This window comes from Hyposmocoma kahamanoa, unplaced genomic scaffold (genome assembly GCF_003589595.1).
Source record: "Hyposmocoma kahamanoa isolate Upper Pololo Valley unplaced genomic scaffold, ASM358959v1 93, whole genome shotgun sequence".
In the NCBI taxonomy this organism is placed as follows: Eukaryota; Metazoa; Arthropoda; class Insecta; order Lepidoptera; family Cosmopterigidae; genus Hyposmocoma; species Hyposmocoma kahamanoa.
This window is the reverse complement of record NW_020654810.1, coordinates 3439091-3457233: the sequence shown is the minus strand read 5'-3', so window position 1 is coordinate 3457233 and position 18143 is coordinate 3439091. Positions and strand designations below refer to the sequence as shown.

Below are 18143 nucleotides of genomic sequence, written 5' to 3'. Positions count from 1 at the left end.
GGACTATTTTCACAAATATATACGAATATCTGGATATTCAATAAAATTATATTGTAAAAAAGACGTTTACGTGTGATCACTACGGGCGCTATACAATTTTCCGTATAAAATAATTAAATCGGTCATTCTCGAACTAATTACTGACGCAACTAATTTCCGTGGCAGATTTTATTATTTAAGTACATTATCGTGTGATTATTAAATAATATTTCACGACACAATACTCGATAAAAAATCAAATGCATAAACAATAAAACTGCCACGGACATTACACGGTATGTCAACGTATTTCTATCGTATAAAATCGGTTTTAATGAAAACGTACGAACTCTATAATGTCACTGTAAACTAATGGTAAAAGCACTAGTCTCAAACTAGGGGATTCCGTGTGCTATGAGCACCAGAATATCAAAGGGTTCTGTTACTCTGGAAGCACATAGATAACCAATTCTACCCTTCTTATAATAACTATCGCAATTGAAATTTTTAGCGAAATTGAATTACTAACATATCAGCGAACCGAGATCTAGTATAAGCGATTTTTTCATATGTTATTTAATTCCAGTTTTAAAGTTCATTAAAATCAGCGTAATTGACGTTTTTTTCTGTAGATGCTAATATTTTGAAAGTTACCAAAATGCTAATGCGTTACCATGGAAGAATAACTCAAGCGGACTGATAATCTCAATACTACAGATTGTGGCTCAGAAAAACGTGAAAATTCCACTCATATCTAGATGGATAGATATGAGTGGAAGTAGGAACCGAATTTAAACGGATTTAAACGGTCACTGTAAAGGACCTGAAACATTGGTTTGTTTGAAAAAACAAATATACGCGATTTAAATTCGGAAAAATAGTTTCATTTCCTATGTGTAACAATCGCCAAAACCTAAGAGCCTGGAAGTAGTTTACATTATAATAAATTCCTCTGAAATATGGAATATAAAAAGTTAATTTCTTTTTCCTTGTAACATTATTCAAATGTTGATCATGAGCTAAAAATTTTTAGATTAGTTTGTGTTACAAACTAATTTATAAATTAACGCTTCCTAATATGGATAGATGGCGGTAATACTAACAAAATAAAAGAATAGTCGGGGCACTATCCATAAAAATCTGTGCCAATCAACGCCATCTATTTGATTCGTTTGTTATCACTAGAAATTAGAGTAGCTTTGTAAAACAAATTAGTTACAAAGATAGCTATTAGTTACTCGTCGCGACATCCGGTACTCAATATCCCACCACGCTGTCTTTTAACGCGATTAGCAGACGTTTTCATCCATGGCGTTAGTTATGACAAGGAGGGCAGAACTGTAATATGAATAGAACTTCCTACATAGAACATCCATTTTTACAATTGCGGAATTGTTGTCTCTTTCCAGTTTTAACTAGTATAACAGATTATATGAGATGGAAGGTATGTTGGGATAGAGTAGCTGTTTTGGCTCTATGGTAAACTTTATACATGTCTAACATCGAGTATTTACATTGTCCCTATTTGAACCCAACTCATGTTCCGTGCCACCTACTTATCTGTGATGTGGCAATGGATTTAATGCTACCATGTTAAAAAAATGTCAAATATCAGTCAGTTACTAGCAACACTGGTAACACCGCCCATATCACAGAAAAGTTATTCGCAATGTGCTCATTTACACTGTTGAAATCAACAGACTAGATCAGCTTAGCCTACAGTAACAAAGTTCAATTATACAGGGTTATTTATAAAATAATAACAATCACACAGGATGTAACTAACAATAAATTTACCAAAAATATTTTTTTAAGTTTTGTTGTCCTGTCATATATGTCCCATATTTTATTAATAACTCTGTACATGTGTTTCTGCAAAACATTGCATTATCATTAATTATTTTACAAGCTTATGGTTGAATAATCATCACAAATCAAAATTAATATACATATTTTAACTGTCATTGTTATTCACCAAGGGATTATGGTAAGTACGGTTTTCTTACATATCCTCGTGGTTAACCAGTGACCATGGAAGCTGTTCGGAAATAGTGGGAAGCAGTGGCGACGCGTCCACATAACTCGATTCCCACCGGCTTGCCTTTTTAGGCAAAAGTTTTCTTTCAATACGTAATTTACTACATTATGGTACACAATTTAAGTGTGGAATAAGTTGATCAGTGAAATGAAGGGTACTATAATTATTATCCTGTGTGCTAATAAGGGTTTTGCTTAAATATCTCAAGGCGTCTTTTTAAGGACAAAAGAAGTTTTTGTTAAGATAGATGTTTTTGTTTTGGGCCAGCTTTACTAACGACTATTTTCACGCTCCGCCACTGCTGGGAAGAACAATAAAAAGTTACAGCGTCCTTAAAAATTGTAACTGGTGATAATGATTTATGCCACTATATATTATAAGTCTGACTGCAGCCGAAATAGACATTGTATTAAAAAAAGTTTGTGATTCCCGGCAAGCGATAGTAGATTACGAAAGACAACGCATACCGGAAATGTCTTAATAATCGATGACTCAGTTTCTGGAGATCATGAGAATTAAATATCTATTTACAGTCTATTTTTTTTTTGAAGACGGAGTAAAATGACATTTGGGTTGTCAGTTTTCATAAAATTTTAAATAGTCATGGAGATAATGAAGGAAGGTAGAGTTTTGCTAAACATGACGTTCTAATGATTACTACTTGTGTTAATGCCGCCTTTTTTCTTATTTTGACAGTTGGCCTACTAGTATCAAAATAAATGTTTATTCATATATATATATATATACATATATTTTTCACAAAGAGGATTTGATTATCTGTATTGAATTAAAATGAAAATCTTCAAAATATGTCTCCTCTTTGTATTTTTAATATACATAGTTCTAAATGCAATGTATGTATGTACGAACTTACAAACATTGATAGTTCAAATAACCAGAACCCGGCAGTTGGACGAATAAACGACCAATGATGATTCAACATAAAAATATCGGCTATTTATTACATAAGCGTGACCAAACTACTAGACTACATATGTCGAAACAGCAATTACAAGTTTCTAAAAACCTTGCAAATTTATTAATCATTTCATGGACAATAACAGACATGGACATATACCGTAGAATTAAATATTAGAATATGTCACACGGGGTACCCCGTTAGCTACATGGATCTCAAAAAACTAAATATAGGTTTTTTCACAGAGAAATATCAACAAATTACTGACAAAATTCCAAGATTTACATGTATTGACTCAATATGAGCTGCCATGCTAATGATAAGAACAGTAAGTCTATACCAAACATACTTACTGTTAAGAGTCAATACTACGTAAGCGCGAATTCAAATTTTTCCCGTACTAATACGGTTTATTTTGCCTGTGTCGAGCGGCAGACACTGGCTGGTTACAAAAGAAATTAAAGCGGTAAAAATTAAATAATATATATCGTACAGTATACGCGTTCTATTTAGTGCAGTTGATATAAAAAAAAATTAATGGCATATGTAAAGTACTTATTGAATACAGCGGTTTTATTGTAAAATTTCGAGGTGAGTTTGTGCTTTTTTCCATTGTGAAAATTTTTAGGATCGTTTTTTCACACTTTGTTCTAATCAGTGTTACGCAGAATCAACGAAATTCATTTGAGGCTATACAACCTCAACTCTTAAAATCTATACTTAATATTGTAAGCACGGCAAGAAAATACAGACATATTTATGCACGGTACTATTTATACACTGCCCATGAAAGGGTTAGTAAACAATTTAACGATGTCTACTGTAATTTGCTTATAAAGATATTTTAAATTTTCAACACCTGAGGCTCAATTTACATTGCCGCGAAAGACGATAAAAACGAATTTCTGTAACGTAGTTCTACATAGCATAATACTCTTTATGTCAATTGTGTAACGTTAAAACTATATGAGACACGCTCTCGTGACTACGCGAAAAGTGCGTAAGGTGCGTGACCTGTTTTTTTGATACTCGCGTTTATTCCCGTTCTCCATCCGACCAACTTAAAAACGAATGATGCAAATTAATATTATTACTTATTTGACAGTAATTGTTTCGGACCCCCTAGTTTGTACGTAACACAATTGATACAAAGTTGATTATGCTATTACTACAAAAGTTGACTTCCATTCAAGGCAATGTAAATTGTGCCTAAGGCATAAAACACGTGAAATTTCGCTTTGACTGTGAAATATCCATAGTTTTTAAAACAGTTTATGATATACCATCTCCAGAACTGAGAAATGAAAGGTAAAACCGGAATTAGGTCACAAACTCTGGACGCAACGATTTAGAAAAATCAGTCAATACAGCTTCTCTTTTCCTCAAACACGTAACAATAAATAACCAAAAATATTAATAACGCTTCACGTCATTTCACTTCACGCACTCAACTAGCGTTTGTACTAGCGTCCACACATCACTTATGTACAACTGTACAAGTCTTGCAAGCACCGTGTTAACACTTATGACGCCCGTCTCTTTAATGTCACTTTGCCGCGCGCTAATTGCGACACGTATATCCGTACCTTCTCGAGATTCGTCTTTTTCACCCATATCTGAAACAATATATTATACAACATCACATAGGTTGCTCTGATCCCAAAGTAAGTAACTAAAGCAAATCGGAAACAATGACGGTACCACAAACACCCAGAACCGAGAAAACATAGAAAAGTTTCTTACAATTTCGTATTCTACAATGACTCGGCCGGAGATCGAAACCAGGACCTCAGATATGGCGGCACCATGAAAATCGGTGTGCAAGCCACTCGACCACGAAGGTTGTCAACAATACTTATATAATACTAGCCGTATCAGCCCCCGTAGTATGTAGCCGCGATAAAAATGATTATGTCCACATTTAGCTGTCATATTCTGATGATAAAGTCGTCATTTTGAGCAATGGCCACGAAAGTATATCGCAGTGCCAAATATCGCAGCAAGGTCGCAGCTGATTTTAAAACATTGTGACAGTTCTGCACGGTAATATAAAAATATATAAGAAATAATAAAAAGAAACAGGTTATTATACATTAGTTATTGGAAAAAGGTGAGGAGAACATTTTTAATATTGTTCTATACATGAGAGTAATTTTAAGTACGTAAATAACAAGTAATGTAATGTAAAATTGTCTAGTGGGTATTCTATATTACGTTTCAGCGAAAATATCGAGAGAATTAGAAGAACGAGTTCTTAGAAAATTATTATTGGTTTTTCTCCAACATATTTCACAAAGATTTTATTGTAGTGTGGTTAATGAAAGCGTTTGTAAATTTTCCGTCCACTTTATTATTTATTTATTGATAATTGGCTATAGAGTCATCAGCTTCAACAGTTAACAAATAATTTAGAAACTCAAAATGAAATAATGCTTAAACTAAAAATTTAATTTATGTAAAATCTGTAACTGCTAACCCGCCATTTTTTGTGTCATCGTTTTACAACGATGCAATTAATAGGGTTACAATTTTCGCGGCGATGATTAAACCGAGAGCTAAATACGCAATTTCATATCGTTATCCTTGTTCTTCAAAATATGTAACAATAGTTTATTATCAAGTAAACATAACGAATAACGTTAACATAACAAACTGACAATAAAAGAACAAAATTTTAATAATGGCAACACAGCTTTATCAACTGCGATAAATATATCACGGGGAGGTTTATCATATATCGCATGCGATATAACGCCCTGCTACGGCTGCTGGTCTTTTCGGCTACACATGCTATTATTTTAAATAAAATGGTCCTCAACCAGTAAGCTTGAATGTGAAACTAGCATAAAAAATGCAATTATACAGGTTATGACGATTGTCCAAATTCTGAATTTCGACCTATGACCTGAGATATTGAGGTCAAAGTTCACCATATTGTCTATGGGAAAAATATTAAATTGTAAAACTTATTATATAAAAAACCCCTGATACACACAGAAATGTCGGATACCGCAGTTAGTGAGGAAAGTGAGATATTTGATAAGATAAAGTTGATGATGAACGCTGTTTTGCAACACTTACAATATCATCGGTTATCGCGTGTATTTGTCCCGCGTACTTCTGCATCTCGCGTCCCTCGACGTAGACGCTCTGTCCGCGGTGGAACCACCGTCTCTCGTACAACAACTTGCCATCTTCCACTCGCGTGTCCGTCGTCTCGTTGCTTTCTCGAACTGGCGAATCACCTGAACAACAATTGGTTTTTTATTAAGCAAGTTAAAGGTGTGTTCTGAAAATGTCTTAATTTGAAAATAGTTTCAAAGCGATCAACATGATGGTGTTTATTATCCCTATTTGCGGTACAATTCTTCTATTGTTCTTCAAAGTAAATAATTTGAATACAAATATTAATTTCTCAAATCTTTGTCCGCGTTAACTGATGTATCTGATTTTTGTCATATACATCGGGAAAACTCGAAAACGTTATTGCCGCGTCTATATGTTCTCTTCTTTTATTGGCCGTGTCTTTTTAAGATTTCCCATTCATATGATTGAACACATTAAATACTGACTGTCCTGATATTCAATGTTTATTCACTACATGTGTAAGATGAACGATACTACCTAGGTTTAAAAATAAACATTCGCCACTAATCATATGTCTACCATTTTTATAATGTGAATCATATTTTAATAAAACAAGTAAGATAACTCCATACAAAAGTAGCAGCGCGGTTTGTATGTATGCACGTTACCATACATATTACTATAACTCTTTGGTAAAAGCTGTTTAACATGAGCTGTGATACATTGCCCTAAAAATTTGTCTCAATATAATGTAAGGAGTCTAGAAAATTGTAATATCTATCAGTGTTTCATTTGGATTTTAATTTTTTTTTTTATTTATCAATTATAGCAAAGTAATTGTACTAAACTACTTACAACTGTTAGAGTTAAGATGTTTCCTAGGCTGCTGCGAGTTATGTGAGGAATGGTGCCTCGAGGGCGCAGGCGAATGCCTTGTAATAGCTCTTAAATCTGCTTCGATCTCCCTGTCGTCCAGCTGGAAGGTAAGTGTGGTGGCGAGGGGTTTCCGCCGCTTCTCTGGCGCGGGCGCAGGTTCGTTTGCGCGCCGCCGCAGAATGCGCTTCATTACTGGTTTCACCTGATAAATTGTTTATGAATTAAAATTACATGGTTACCTATTAGGTATATAGTACGAGAATAAAGCCTTATTTCAAGGAGGTCGAAGTTAGCACGATTTCTTTTAGTAGCAGTAGAGCTCCTATTTCTGTAAGGGTGCTGGTGAAATTACAGGCACATGGGACTTGTCAACTTATGCCTCAGGGTGACATTCGTTGTTCGTTTAGTCACATGGTATAAAGAAAACTTAACGAAACAGGATCGCATTAAGCCGGACAGAAAAAAACTCTATGAAATAAGAGCGAAAAAGACGTGCATTTCGCGTCGGCTGTCCGAGCTTCTTCATTGCATCATTTTCTCAATAGTGTATGTTATACATGTACAGTTGATTTCATACCAAGCTTTGGAAGTATGGAAGTTGTAAACATGATAATACACAAGCAATAGTTACCTCCATAGAATCCCCATTAAGCTCCATACTATGCCTCTCATTCTCAATCATCTTCCGCTTCTCTTCAAAGTCACTAAGCAAGTTCTCTCGCAGTTCTATCTTCTTCTCTTCGAACTCCTTCGCCGCCGCCTTTCGCTCCGCTATGTACTCTCTTTCTACTACATCATACATGTGGTCTCTGCAAAAAAGAAATATATTACTATCAAATCTGTCTCTTATTGATTCAGACGACCAATCTTGGTTTCCTAATAAATATATATTAACAAGTGGGTTTAAGATTGAGAAAAAAATATGGAAATAAACTAATTTGCTACTCTGCGAACCCAGTGAAGGTTAAATCGTGCTATGTTGAATGTTTTTTCATGTACTTAATTTTCCAACTCTCCATCCGCAACAATATATAAAAAAAATAACACAAGCACAACTAGAGTTACAGACACCACTACCTAAAATATACTCTACACGTGTTTCACTACTCTACGCGGCATCCTCAGGGGTTGTTTATTCGATGACGTTGGACACTCAGCTGAAGAATCGAGAATTTAGTACCTAGGTTTCTATCATTTATTACATGTGGCAACATTTACTGGTAAAATTAAATAATAACACCAACACTCTTAAGTCTAAACATAATGTCTCTTACAGGAAGAACTCACTTGTATATCCTATTAAGCTTTAGCCGTTCATGCAGCTGGTGTTCTAGCCTCTTGACCCTGCGCAGGAACTCTGGGTGGACTCCATCTTCCAATTGCTGCAATTGCTTCTTTAGGCTGGCTAACTTGTCTTGGTACATTCTGAAGTTGAGAATTTACCGAAAAAAAAAAAAAGATAAGCAGGGAACATTTGAGAAGTTGACATATACCTATATGTAATATAATAAAAATAAATAAAAATAATTAAAATAAAAGTTTAGAAACATAACAAAAATGTGATTGTCCATTATAAGGAGTTATGTTTTGATATGGTTGTTTTCTTGGATAAATGACTTCAGTGACCCAGTGGGTAGCAATGTGAAAAAATGTTTAGTAAGATCAATTTGCTGTTCAAACTTTTTTTATGTTCTGGGTTGCTAACAGTACATGAAATTCCATAGCTTGAAACTAGGTAATTGATGTTGTTGATTGGCATTTTTGTTATTTTCATCCGTTTGAAAGTATGCTGGCAGTGGTAAAAATGGAATTAAATGATTTACAACCATTTTAATGTTGTATACTCAGTGTTATTATTGTTATGCTAAACTTATTTAGGACTTGTACAGACCTTCACCACTGTGACTAGAAGTGAATCTCAGGACCAAGGTCAACAGAATTTAAAACTGTGAACTGTATTAAGTTTGAAATAGGTATTACTTTCTTATATCTTGGTTTGTCATAGGACAATCTCACAAACCCGTAGAAGTGTTACTATCTGGGAAACACGGAGGTATTTATTATTCCAAGTACTTTTATTAATATATAGTGGAAAAAAAACTAACTGTTCTTTAATTTCCAAAGGTTCATCATTGTGTGGTATGTCTGTCTCACTGGCTTCTTCTGTATCTGTAAAGCAATTAAGCATTCTTTAATTTCACAATTTTTTCAAAACAAATCAAAATGTTTTATCGCATACATGTTGTTACTTTTGTTGGTGCTGTTGGTGTTGGTTATCACCCCATTTAAATGAGTCAGTACAGATCAAACGAAGATTGTCATTAACAAATAACATTAAGTAATAAGTAGTCTTAAGATTTCAATTTAATTTTAAAACAGTTCGTAAAGTTATTTTAAATGTCCTCATTTCTTAATAATTTGTCCTTTAATTCTTTTCAAATTAACTATTTGTTCAGTATGAATACATCAACACACAAAGAATTCAAAATGTATACATATAAAAATTATACAAAGAAAAATAATGTACAGGCCATAGGAGTGATTTGATAACTGAATGAACTAATTGTAACAAGCTGATTGGTAAAAGGAATTTATTGTTTTTGTGAAAGTGACACAAATGTATATCATTACGTCACTGGCATGCAGCAAATAGGCGGGAAGACTCTCCTGCATACATCTTATCAGTTCTGACCTTGGAAATATTGCATAACCTCTGTTTACATATTGCACACTCACAGGGCATCAGGAACGTACGCTAGAGGCCAGATTACGCGACAGATGACGCGAAAATCAGCCGTGACGAGTGGCGTAAACAAAACATACCTTCATCACTATCGTCCAACGGGGGCACTGGCAAAGTGTCTTCTTGATCTCTGTACTCGTCCAAGTCGTCGTAACCGTCGTCCTCGAAGTCATATTCGTCTCCCGGGCCCGAATATGGAGATCCTTGGTAAGACATAGTCGAGGCAGCGCGTAGCAGTTGCATACAGAAAGACTACAATCACCGTCTCAGACGCAAACTCTGGACACGCGAACTTTAGCTAATAACACAAGCAATATGTAACAAGTGCCTGTTATGTCACTTATAAAATGAATTTCTAAGTATTATTCCATTTCGATGAAACAACTAAATTGGAGCAAATTGAAGCTGTTTTACGTCAAACTGGACAAAAAGCATCATGTAGTCCGCCTAAAGTAGAATGTCCCGACTTCGACAGCTTTATAGTACATGATACTATTGACACAAGTATGTGTAAAAGAGAAAACCGATAATTGATAATACAACCTGTAAGAATTTAGTTTGGTCGGATAATATTACCATAGACTAGTGATGTCTGCTCTAAATAAAGCTACCCATTCGCTAATGTCGGCAATGTGGTGTGGCCATTAGACGACTAGTGTTATACAGACTTTTTCGAATTAGAGAAAATAGAAGTCAATTTTAAATAATAATTCCAGCAAATATTTTATTGCACGTAGAAAGAAAACTAATGACTCAAAAATACCGGAATTTTCTTGGAGCTGCATGTAGTTGATTGAAACATACTTCCTGAACTATCAAACCCTAGTTCAAAAAACCGTAAAGGCGTCAGGTTCTAAAGCTTCTCTTGTCTATTGTTATGATGATTTGACGTCATGAAATGCGGACGTCATCTTGAATGAAAAATTCTTATTTTACTATTTATTTTGCTAAATTAAACACGTTACGCGACGCTGTGTAGTGTTTTCAATAGTTTAACGAGTAAATAATTCAACCTTGATGTATGTTTAGATCGATAACTGTGTCGTCCGGAGTGTAGTGGAAGTGACGCTCGGCGCTATTGTGTCGGTGATGTAATTTGGGTGATTGGGTGGTTTCCTAGTCCTAGCCACTACAATGGAAGAATCCTCATTTACGATCCCTGCCGACGACAATGGCGATACTGAGCTCGATCCTAGAATACAGGTCAGTGAGTGACATTATAATGTACTGAGTAACTGTAATCGTATTTCTTTGTAACAGCAAAGATGAGTGTCAACTTTGTAGATTATTTCGCCAACGAGCACAATGGATACGATATTTTATATCAAAACATGAAATACGGATTGATAGCGAGCAAAGAGCTCTCGGAGTACCTAAGAGAGAGGTCCAATATAGAGGAATCTAACTCGAAATTACTAGCCAAACTAGCGAAACAGGCTAACGGGAACTGCGCGCAGGGCACCTTCGCGCCTTTCTGGGGCGTGTTGAAGTGTTCCGCCGAAAAATTGTCCAATTTACACCAGCATATGTTCCAGAAAGTCAGTGAACTGGTGAAAGATGTTGCCCGGTATGCTGATGATTTGCACAAAAAACACAAAGCTGTAAAAGACTCTGAATCTAGCACTTTAGAGGTGGTAATTGTTATACAAAACACGAAACAGGCATTACAGAAGGCCACTGATGTGTACACAAGTAAATGTGCAGAACTGGAAAAGCTACGCAAAGACAATGCTTCAAGTAAAGATATAGAGAAAGCTGAAGCCAAACTGAAGAAGTTGCATGAGGACCACAGACTGTTATTAGAAAAATACAATCTTGTAAAACAAGACTTTGAGAAAAAGATGACCCAGACTTGCAAACACTTCCAAGATGTGGAGGAGGCACACTTGAAACAGATGAAACAGTTTGTCAACACTTACACAGATATTATTCAGAACAATCATGATCTTATGGGACAGGTGCACAGAGATTTCAAGCACCAATGTCTTGAGCTGACAGTTGAGAAACTGCTAGAGCAGTTTCTGATGGAGAAATACACAGCAATGGAGAAAGCAAACCTTGTTGAACTGCCGTCTTTACCTAAACCTAGTTCAGCAAACAACTCAATATCAGAAGCTGATCAAATTTCAACAGTTTCAAATGGCTCTCATAAGCCAGCACAACCGGCTAAAACAGCTAAGAAAGAGCAGTCATTTGCAAGTAAAACATTAAGATCAACCAGGACAACTTCACTTTTGAATCTATTTACACCAAATTTCCAAAGCAAAGATGAGCCAAGCGGTAGTGTTGATGGTCCAGCACCTTGCTCTGCACCTTCAAGTCCAAGTGGTACACCAGCAACACCAGTAGCTCCAGACAAAGATGATAATATGAACAGAACTACTCTACGAGAATCAAAGTGGTTCATGAGGAGCAGAAGAACTAAATCTAAACCAAAAAAATCCAAAAAGAAAAAGGATGAAATATCAGAAAACTCAAATCCTGGTGAAAAGTCTGATTTGGAAGAGAAAGAGGAAGAAGCCCCAGTTAAAGAGGACATGAATTCTCCTGAGGTGGATGAAGAAGGTTATTGCATCAGACCTAAAGATGAGAAAGGTAGTGCATACTCAACATCTGACTCCGAATCTGAGGAGGAAAGGGAACAAAAAATTCATGTAGAGATCAAACCCCTGAGTAATGGCAATGCCCCAATGTCAGCAAGTGTAGATGAGCTAAGGGCAACTGTGGAAAACATCTCCCTGTACAAAATAGGGACCAATAGACGAGGTTCCAATACCAACGCGAGCAAAGCTAGTAATGATCTATTAGATCTGAATTTCTTTGCAAGTCCATCTGCTAGCAACCCCACTTCGCCACACGGCAATGTCTCGAATCCGTATGCTCCATTACAAGCAAACCAATCACATTTACTTGAAAGTCCTACTCCCGTATCTACTGCCGATGTAGGTGATCTATTTTCTGAAGTAGGTGAGATGAGCCAATCAAATGTACGTACATCGACACCTACAATTTCGTCCATTTCGCTACCGCGACCGCCGTCACGACGCTCCGAAGGAGATTTCCGTACAGCAGGTTCTTCAGGGTCACGAGGACCTTCTCCCCTTACCATAGGGATGGCTGACACCATACCTTTAGCAGTGGCTTTTCACGAGATCATACACTCGTATTTCCGCGGCACTGAAGAATCAAAATGCCAAGTAAAGATGTCGGGCGACATGATGGTTTCCTTCCCTACTGGCATAGTAGGCGTTCTCGCGAACAATCCTAACCCCGCAAAACTCTGTTTCAGACTGAAAAACATTCACAGGTTAGACAATATTCTACCCAATAAACAGTTGATTAGCTTCAACACGATGTTGTCAACTCGCGATGTCACCGTCGTGGATTTCAATATGCCAGCGCTCACATCCCTTCTAAAGAGACAATCAGAGAAGAATCCCACAGCTCAATATTTCAATGTTGACATATTAAAATACCAGATAAGACCAAAACCTGGCGCCGGGTCGTGCCCCTACCAATTGGTTGCTTACTGGAAATGTGAGAAAGATCACACTGATTTGAAGGTGGATTATAAGTACAATCTTCACGCTATGAGTCCATCATCGCCGTTGCTCAATGTGTCCGTCTGCGTGCCTGTTAGTGGAGGCGTTAAGAATGTTATAGCGATGCCTAAAAATACATGGAATACTGAAAATGAACAGGCTTTGTGGAGATTTACAGAACTGTCTCAGCATTCAGAGGATAGGGGTGTGGGATCGTTGCGGGCGCGTTTTGAGTTGGAGAGCGGACCGTCGGACAAGGCTACGCTCTCTGCTCAATTTAATTGCGAAGGGGCAACTTTGTCAGGCATCGAATTCGAGTTGATTGGAAGCGGCTATCGTCTCTCGTTGGTAAAACGCCGCTTCGTTTCCGGCAAATATATTTGTGATAGTGAAATGCACTGATTGGTCCAAACCCTTATGAATCACATTTCTGTAGTTAACACGTGTGTACGAGACATTGGATTTGTATAATATAGCTATGATTGAGGTGTATATGTTTGGTACCTTATAGGACTGTTTCCTGTCCACAAAATTATGTTACATTTTATATCACAATCTAAGTTTTGTCAATTTTAATGTTTAGTTAGTTAGTTGTTTACCTGGACACAAATTAGTACTTGATTCCCTGTTAGAGGCATGTTATCTGTGTGTACTAATCTATATAGATGTTTGACAAAGTTAATATTTTAACATATGTTTTAGTTTCAAGTTTCAACCATTGCCTGATAACTTTTCTTTTTATTCCATAATGTGACTTTGTCAAACTATCATTTTAATTTAGCATTTCTAAACCAATGATAACTCAATTTTCCACAGATGAGATGCGTCTGATCTTTCAAGCACTAATTACGGCGATTTTTTTATTATAATAATGATTACTCACTGATATACTAACTTATTTTCATAATATAAATTATGTGCCATTTATACAATATTTAACCAAGTTATAATTACATTTTCATACAGGATCATTCTTTCATTTAAATTGTATAATCTCAGTTTTTTATTGTGACATAATCACAATGATTAAATTTTAGTTTGAATGTAATAATTTTATCATACGAGATGTAAACCCCTTTAGCAAAGAACTTTTTGCTAAAGTCAAGTTTGTAGTTATTTTTCAGTTATCATACCCTTTGGGGTCACACTGATATCCTCCACATCATTGCGTTCATTAACATATTAATTCATAATGTTATTATTGTATGAAATTCCTGAGAGTCACTATTATAATGCAAATGTTTCTTTAGCGACATATCCATAAGGTGTACAACAAAGGGAAAGCTTAAACATCTTTTGTAATTGTACCGCTACTTATCTTTTGTTGTTGACTTTGATAATCACCCAGTCATACAAAATGTCCTCTTTAGCCCTAATGGATGTAACTTACTTTTTTTATAACAAGTAGTTATTTCCAAAATTCAATTGAAAATGACATTAGGGTTGCGACATTTCCCTCGAGGAAGGAAAAGATACATTGAAAATACTGATACATATAAAAATTCATAACAAAAGAAACGACGATAAAATAAATCTAATAAAATTGATATTTATTGTTACATCTTTTCATAAATACCTTTTATTAATGCAAAGTTATCATGTATACTTTAGTTTAGACGATAATAGAATTTGCAAGTTGATTGCAGACACTTGAACAATGAGTAAAATTTTATGCACAATCAATAACACTGCAGCCCTTTGTAAAAACTTAACTACAAAACTTGAAAGGGATAATTGCCGCCAGCATGAAAACATGCAAAGTTCCTTTTGTATATAAACAAGCCTAGTTTCAAGTACAAATTATATTCGTAAATATGTTATGTTATTTTCCATTTGTGTCCTACATAAGTCTGGAGCTTGTATAATTCAAAATTTTACCTCAAATACACCCACTTTGCCAATAGGAGCACTTCATATGAATTGCTTATCAGTATGCTACAATTGAATGGAAATATTTTCTATGTCTACATTATCTAAGTCCTTTATCATTGTTCAGTAAAAAATATGCGAATTATACTAAAGAATGCACAAAGAAAGGCCAGGTATTTGCTGAACAGTGCAATTATTTTCGTTATGTTTTTTCATAGAAATATTGGCATTATAAATGTGACACAAAGCCGTCTGATGTAAATTTTTTTGGCCTAAGGGGTAGCAATAATATGTACCAACAATGGCCGTAAAATATACAATATTATCGTCTTATTTCTTATGATTAGTACCAATTTGATTGGATTCATTAGACATTAATTGAATCTCTTGAAATTGAATATTTTGTTTTAAATTATATCTCACCAATATGCACTAACTTTGTAAACATTATTTGGGATTGAATCAAGAGTACTTACAAGGTGTCCTGTAAAAAGGAGATCATTTAGGGGGACCATATATTTCTTTTCACATCACAAATAATTTGTTTCTTAAATTGAAATTTTGTAAAATGACTTTGGCATTTTCCAAAAATTTTTAAAACAAGTTATTGTTGATACAAAGATGGAATGTGGCCACATTGCGGTGACATGAGCTGATTCAAGTCCAGTCGGATCGAAAAAAAATTCTTTATGTTTGTTCAATCTCTGTGTTAATAATAATAACAAACTAATGAACTATTTTCTTAAAAAAAAAGTTAAATACCATTACAGTAAAAGAATCATGATATTCAATAAAATTAATATAATATAAATTATTACATTTCACCCCCTTGAATATAAACTATTTACAGAACACCCTGTATATTTTTGACAGGTAGACCTTTAAATGTGCCCTCTTGAATATTGTTAAGGTTGGTCTCATAATGGTAGATGTGTTATATAAATTAATTACTCATTATTAATATTAGTCGGCATTTAGTTATCAACCACCGAAAATAATTTCAATCTTTTTATATTAAGTTTTCATAATCTCATATTTATATGTGTAAACATATACCTTAGTGAGATAACGTTATATATTTCCTTTAAAGCCTCGGCCTAATAAATTACTATCTATTGTAATGTACTTTACCAAAAGTGAAGTGTTCAGTTAATAATTTTAGATAAAACTGTATGCTATAGTACAGTCAAAGAACCATTCCATTTTGTTCTTTATTACGGCGGGTTTTCCTTTGCACCTCTGGAATGTACAGTCATGTGCATCGCAAACAATGTGCAACCTTTTTGCACACATGTACGTCCATGTTTAATGGGTGGTTATAGTATATATACATGTTAATGCTTGCTGCGGTACCACTGATGGAAAAATGGACTGTTCCATAGTAGAACAGTGGTAAATATTTATATTTTGTCAACACCAATAGCATCCAGAGGTTTATAGGAAATAAGCCTTTATTACCTAATAAGTAGTAAGTATTAATTATCCTCACACAGATTGGCTGTTCTAGAATCACACTTTTCGATTTATATCTCTGAATAAAAATATGTAATTCGAAATTGAAATTCGTAAGAGATTATAGAAAAAAGTTGAAAATGTGTAATTGCAAAAAAAAATATTTTTGTATTGTAAAATTTATTACCTAAATAAATTGTATAATTCTTATGTATACTGTAACTTCTATGATTAATTTGGAAATAAATTGTAATTTTAGCATTTTTCTATTGTAATTTTTCTTTACCGTTGTTTATAAGTTACCACAACAAGAGTGAAAGCTTAAGTAAGTAAAAATTAAGTTATTTAGCTTAGTTGCTTTTTAGTAGGGACAGGAAACGATCCTCATAGGTCCATTTTATTTAAATATTTATCTATTTATCCAATGAGTGAGTGTAAATTGTCAAAATACCTAATTAACAAATTCGTCTAAGTGTGTCTATTTGTAACGATATTTCTTGTTAATTTGTCACTTAACACAATATTGTTAAAGATGTTTCATGTTGTTTATTCATGAATCAGTACAGAGTACTAAAAAGCCGACCTCAAAAGTCATTCATCCCCTAGTTTGCCGCCCTTAGAGGTGGAGTATTTTCTTCAAATTTAAATGGGACCACTATTAAGGGAACCCTCTTCCTAATAAAAAAAGAATAACCAAAATCGGTTCACAAATCCCGGGAATTATCGCGTAACATACATCCAAAAAAAAACAGTCGAATTAACAACCTCCTCCTTTTTTGAAGTCGGTTAAAAATATTTATTTTAACAGTGAATTGGTAATGTACTTATGATACTGTCTCTATAATAGAAATGTACCCAACAAAATTAACCAAAAAATTCAACTAATTATCAGAAGTGTTTACCATCTTAAGTTTGTTTTACGTCCACTCCATGGATAAAGAGATAAACACGTCAATTCGATAATGTTCTAGATAAGCGATTGGAGCAGTTTAGTTCTAAGTCTGTAATAGGAATGTCTTCCAAGTTTCCAGTCTCTACTTGTGCCTTGCTCTTGCCTTATATATTTGAATATAAAGTGAAGGTACCATGCGATTGTTTGAAGTACTTTCTCAATTTCCAGGTTGAGTTGGAGAAACTCAATGCTGCTACTGATGAGATTAATAAGCTGGAATTGGAACTTGATGTAAGTTTACCGTTATATTTTTTACTATAGCTGTAAAATCCATTAACTGTAGGGTCAACGTGATGAACTATGACTTTTAGGCCTCACATTAAAGATGACTCATTGTTCGTACGTTTGTTAATTGAAAGAGCCGTGGAGAACGTAGTATATTATTTTTTCTATTGTAATTAATGGTAATATCAATACAATTTTAATTCAATAAATACATATTTTTTGAAACGTTATAGGTATAAATTAAAGGTTTTTAAAGATGTGCAAGGCTTGCTCTGCAATGCTCTGCAATCTGCAAGATAAATCACGGCTAAATTCGAAAAAATCGTAACCTCCATAAATGTGAACTGTTGAGTAGGCACAAAAAATAAAATTACTAGAAATAATTATATAATAATCTATGATTATACCATTATTTTATAACCAAAAGAAGGTCTACAATTTATATTATAAGCTTTAATTGC

The 18143-nt window shown here is 34.6% G+C and overlaps 3 protein-coding genes across 3 annotated transcripts in view; 2 read left to right on the top strand and 1 right to left on the bottom strand.

The window, feature by feature from the left end:
* Window positions 1-4163: 4163 nt before the first annotated feature.
* On the bottom strand, window positions 4164-9885 carry LOC113237559 (sin3 histone deacetylase corepressor complex component SDS3). Its single transcript, XM_026474116.1, has 7 exons — window positions 9723-9885; window positions 9005-9068; window positions 8187-8324; window positions 7531-7708; window positions 6879-7101; window positions 6018-6181; window positions 4164-4552 (listed from the first exon to the last, which is right to left on the bottom strand). Exons 1-7 carry the CDS (start codon window positions 9883-9885, stop codon window positions 4460-4462), a joined length of 1023 nt encoding a protein of 340 aa, XP_026329901.1. The 3' UTR covers window positions 4164-4459.
* Window positions 9886-10615: 730 nt separating this feature from the next.
* LOC113237555 (SH3 domain-binding protein 5 homolog) overlaps window positions 10616-18143 on the top strand; it is a 44084-nt gene continuing 36556 nt past the window's right edge. Inside the window, exons 1-2 of the mRNA XM_026474104.1 lie at window positions 10616-10845; window positions 17626-17688. Of these exons, the coding sequence (XP_026329889.1) occupies window positions 10777-10845; window positions 17626-17688 (132 nt within the window). The 5' untranslated portion in view covers window positions 10616-10776. The remainder of the gene's footprint in view (window positions 10846-17625; window positions 17689-18143) is intronic.
* Window positions 10751-14107, top strand: LOC113237554 (F-BAR domain only protein 2). The gene has a single exon (XM_026474103.1). The coding sequence runs from the start codon at window positions 10908-10910 to the stop codon at window positions 13584-13586; it is 2679 nt and encodes an 892-aa protein (XP_026329888.1). The 5' UTR covers window positions 10751-10907; the 3' UTR covers window positions 13587-14107.

What these genes read in the sequence shown, in the direction of transcription:
- LOC113237559 (XM_026474116.1), bottom strand. Translation starts at nt 9,885, where the DNA reads ATGCAACTGCTACGCGCTGCCTCGACTATGTCTTACCAAGGATCTCCA. An exon ending in GTTGGACGATAGTGATGAAG is followed by an intron (nt 9,069 to 9,722) that starts GTATGTTTTGTT and finishes ATTGCTTTACAG; the next exon opens with ATACAGAAGAAGCCAGTGAG. An exon ending in TTAATGGGGATTCTATGGAG is followed by an intron (nt 7,102 to 7,530) that starts GTAACTATTGCT and finishes ACAATTTATCAG; the next exon opens with GTGAAACCAGTAATGAAGCG.
- LOC113237554 (XM_026474103.1), top strand. Translation starts at nt 10,908, where the DNA reads ATGAGTGTCAACTTTGTAGATTATTTCGCCAACGAGCACAATGGATAC.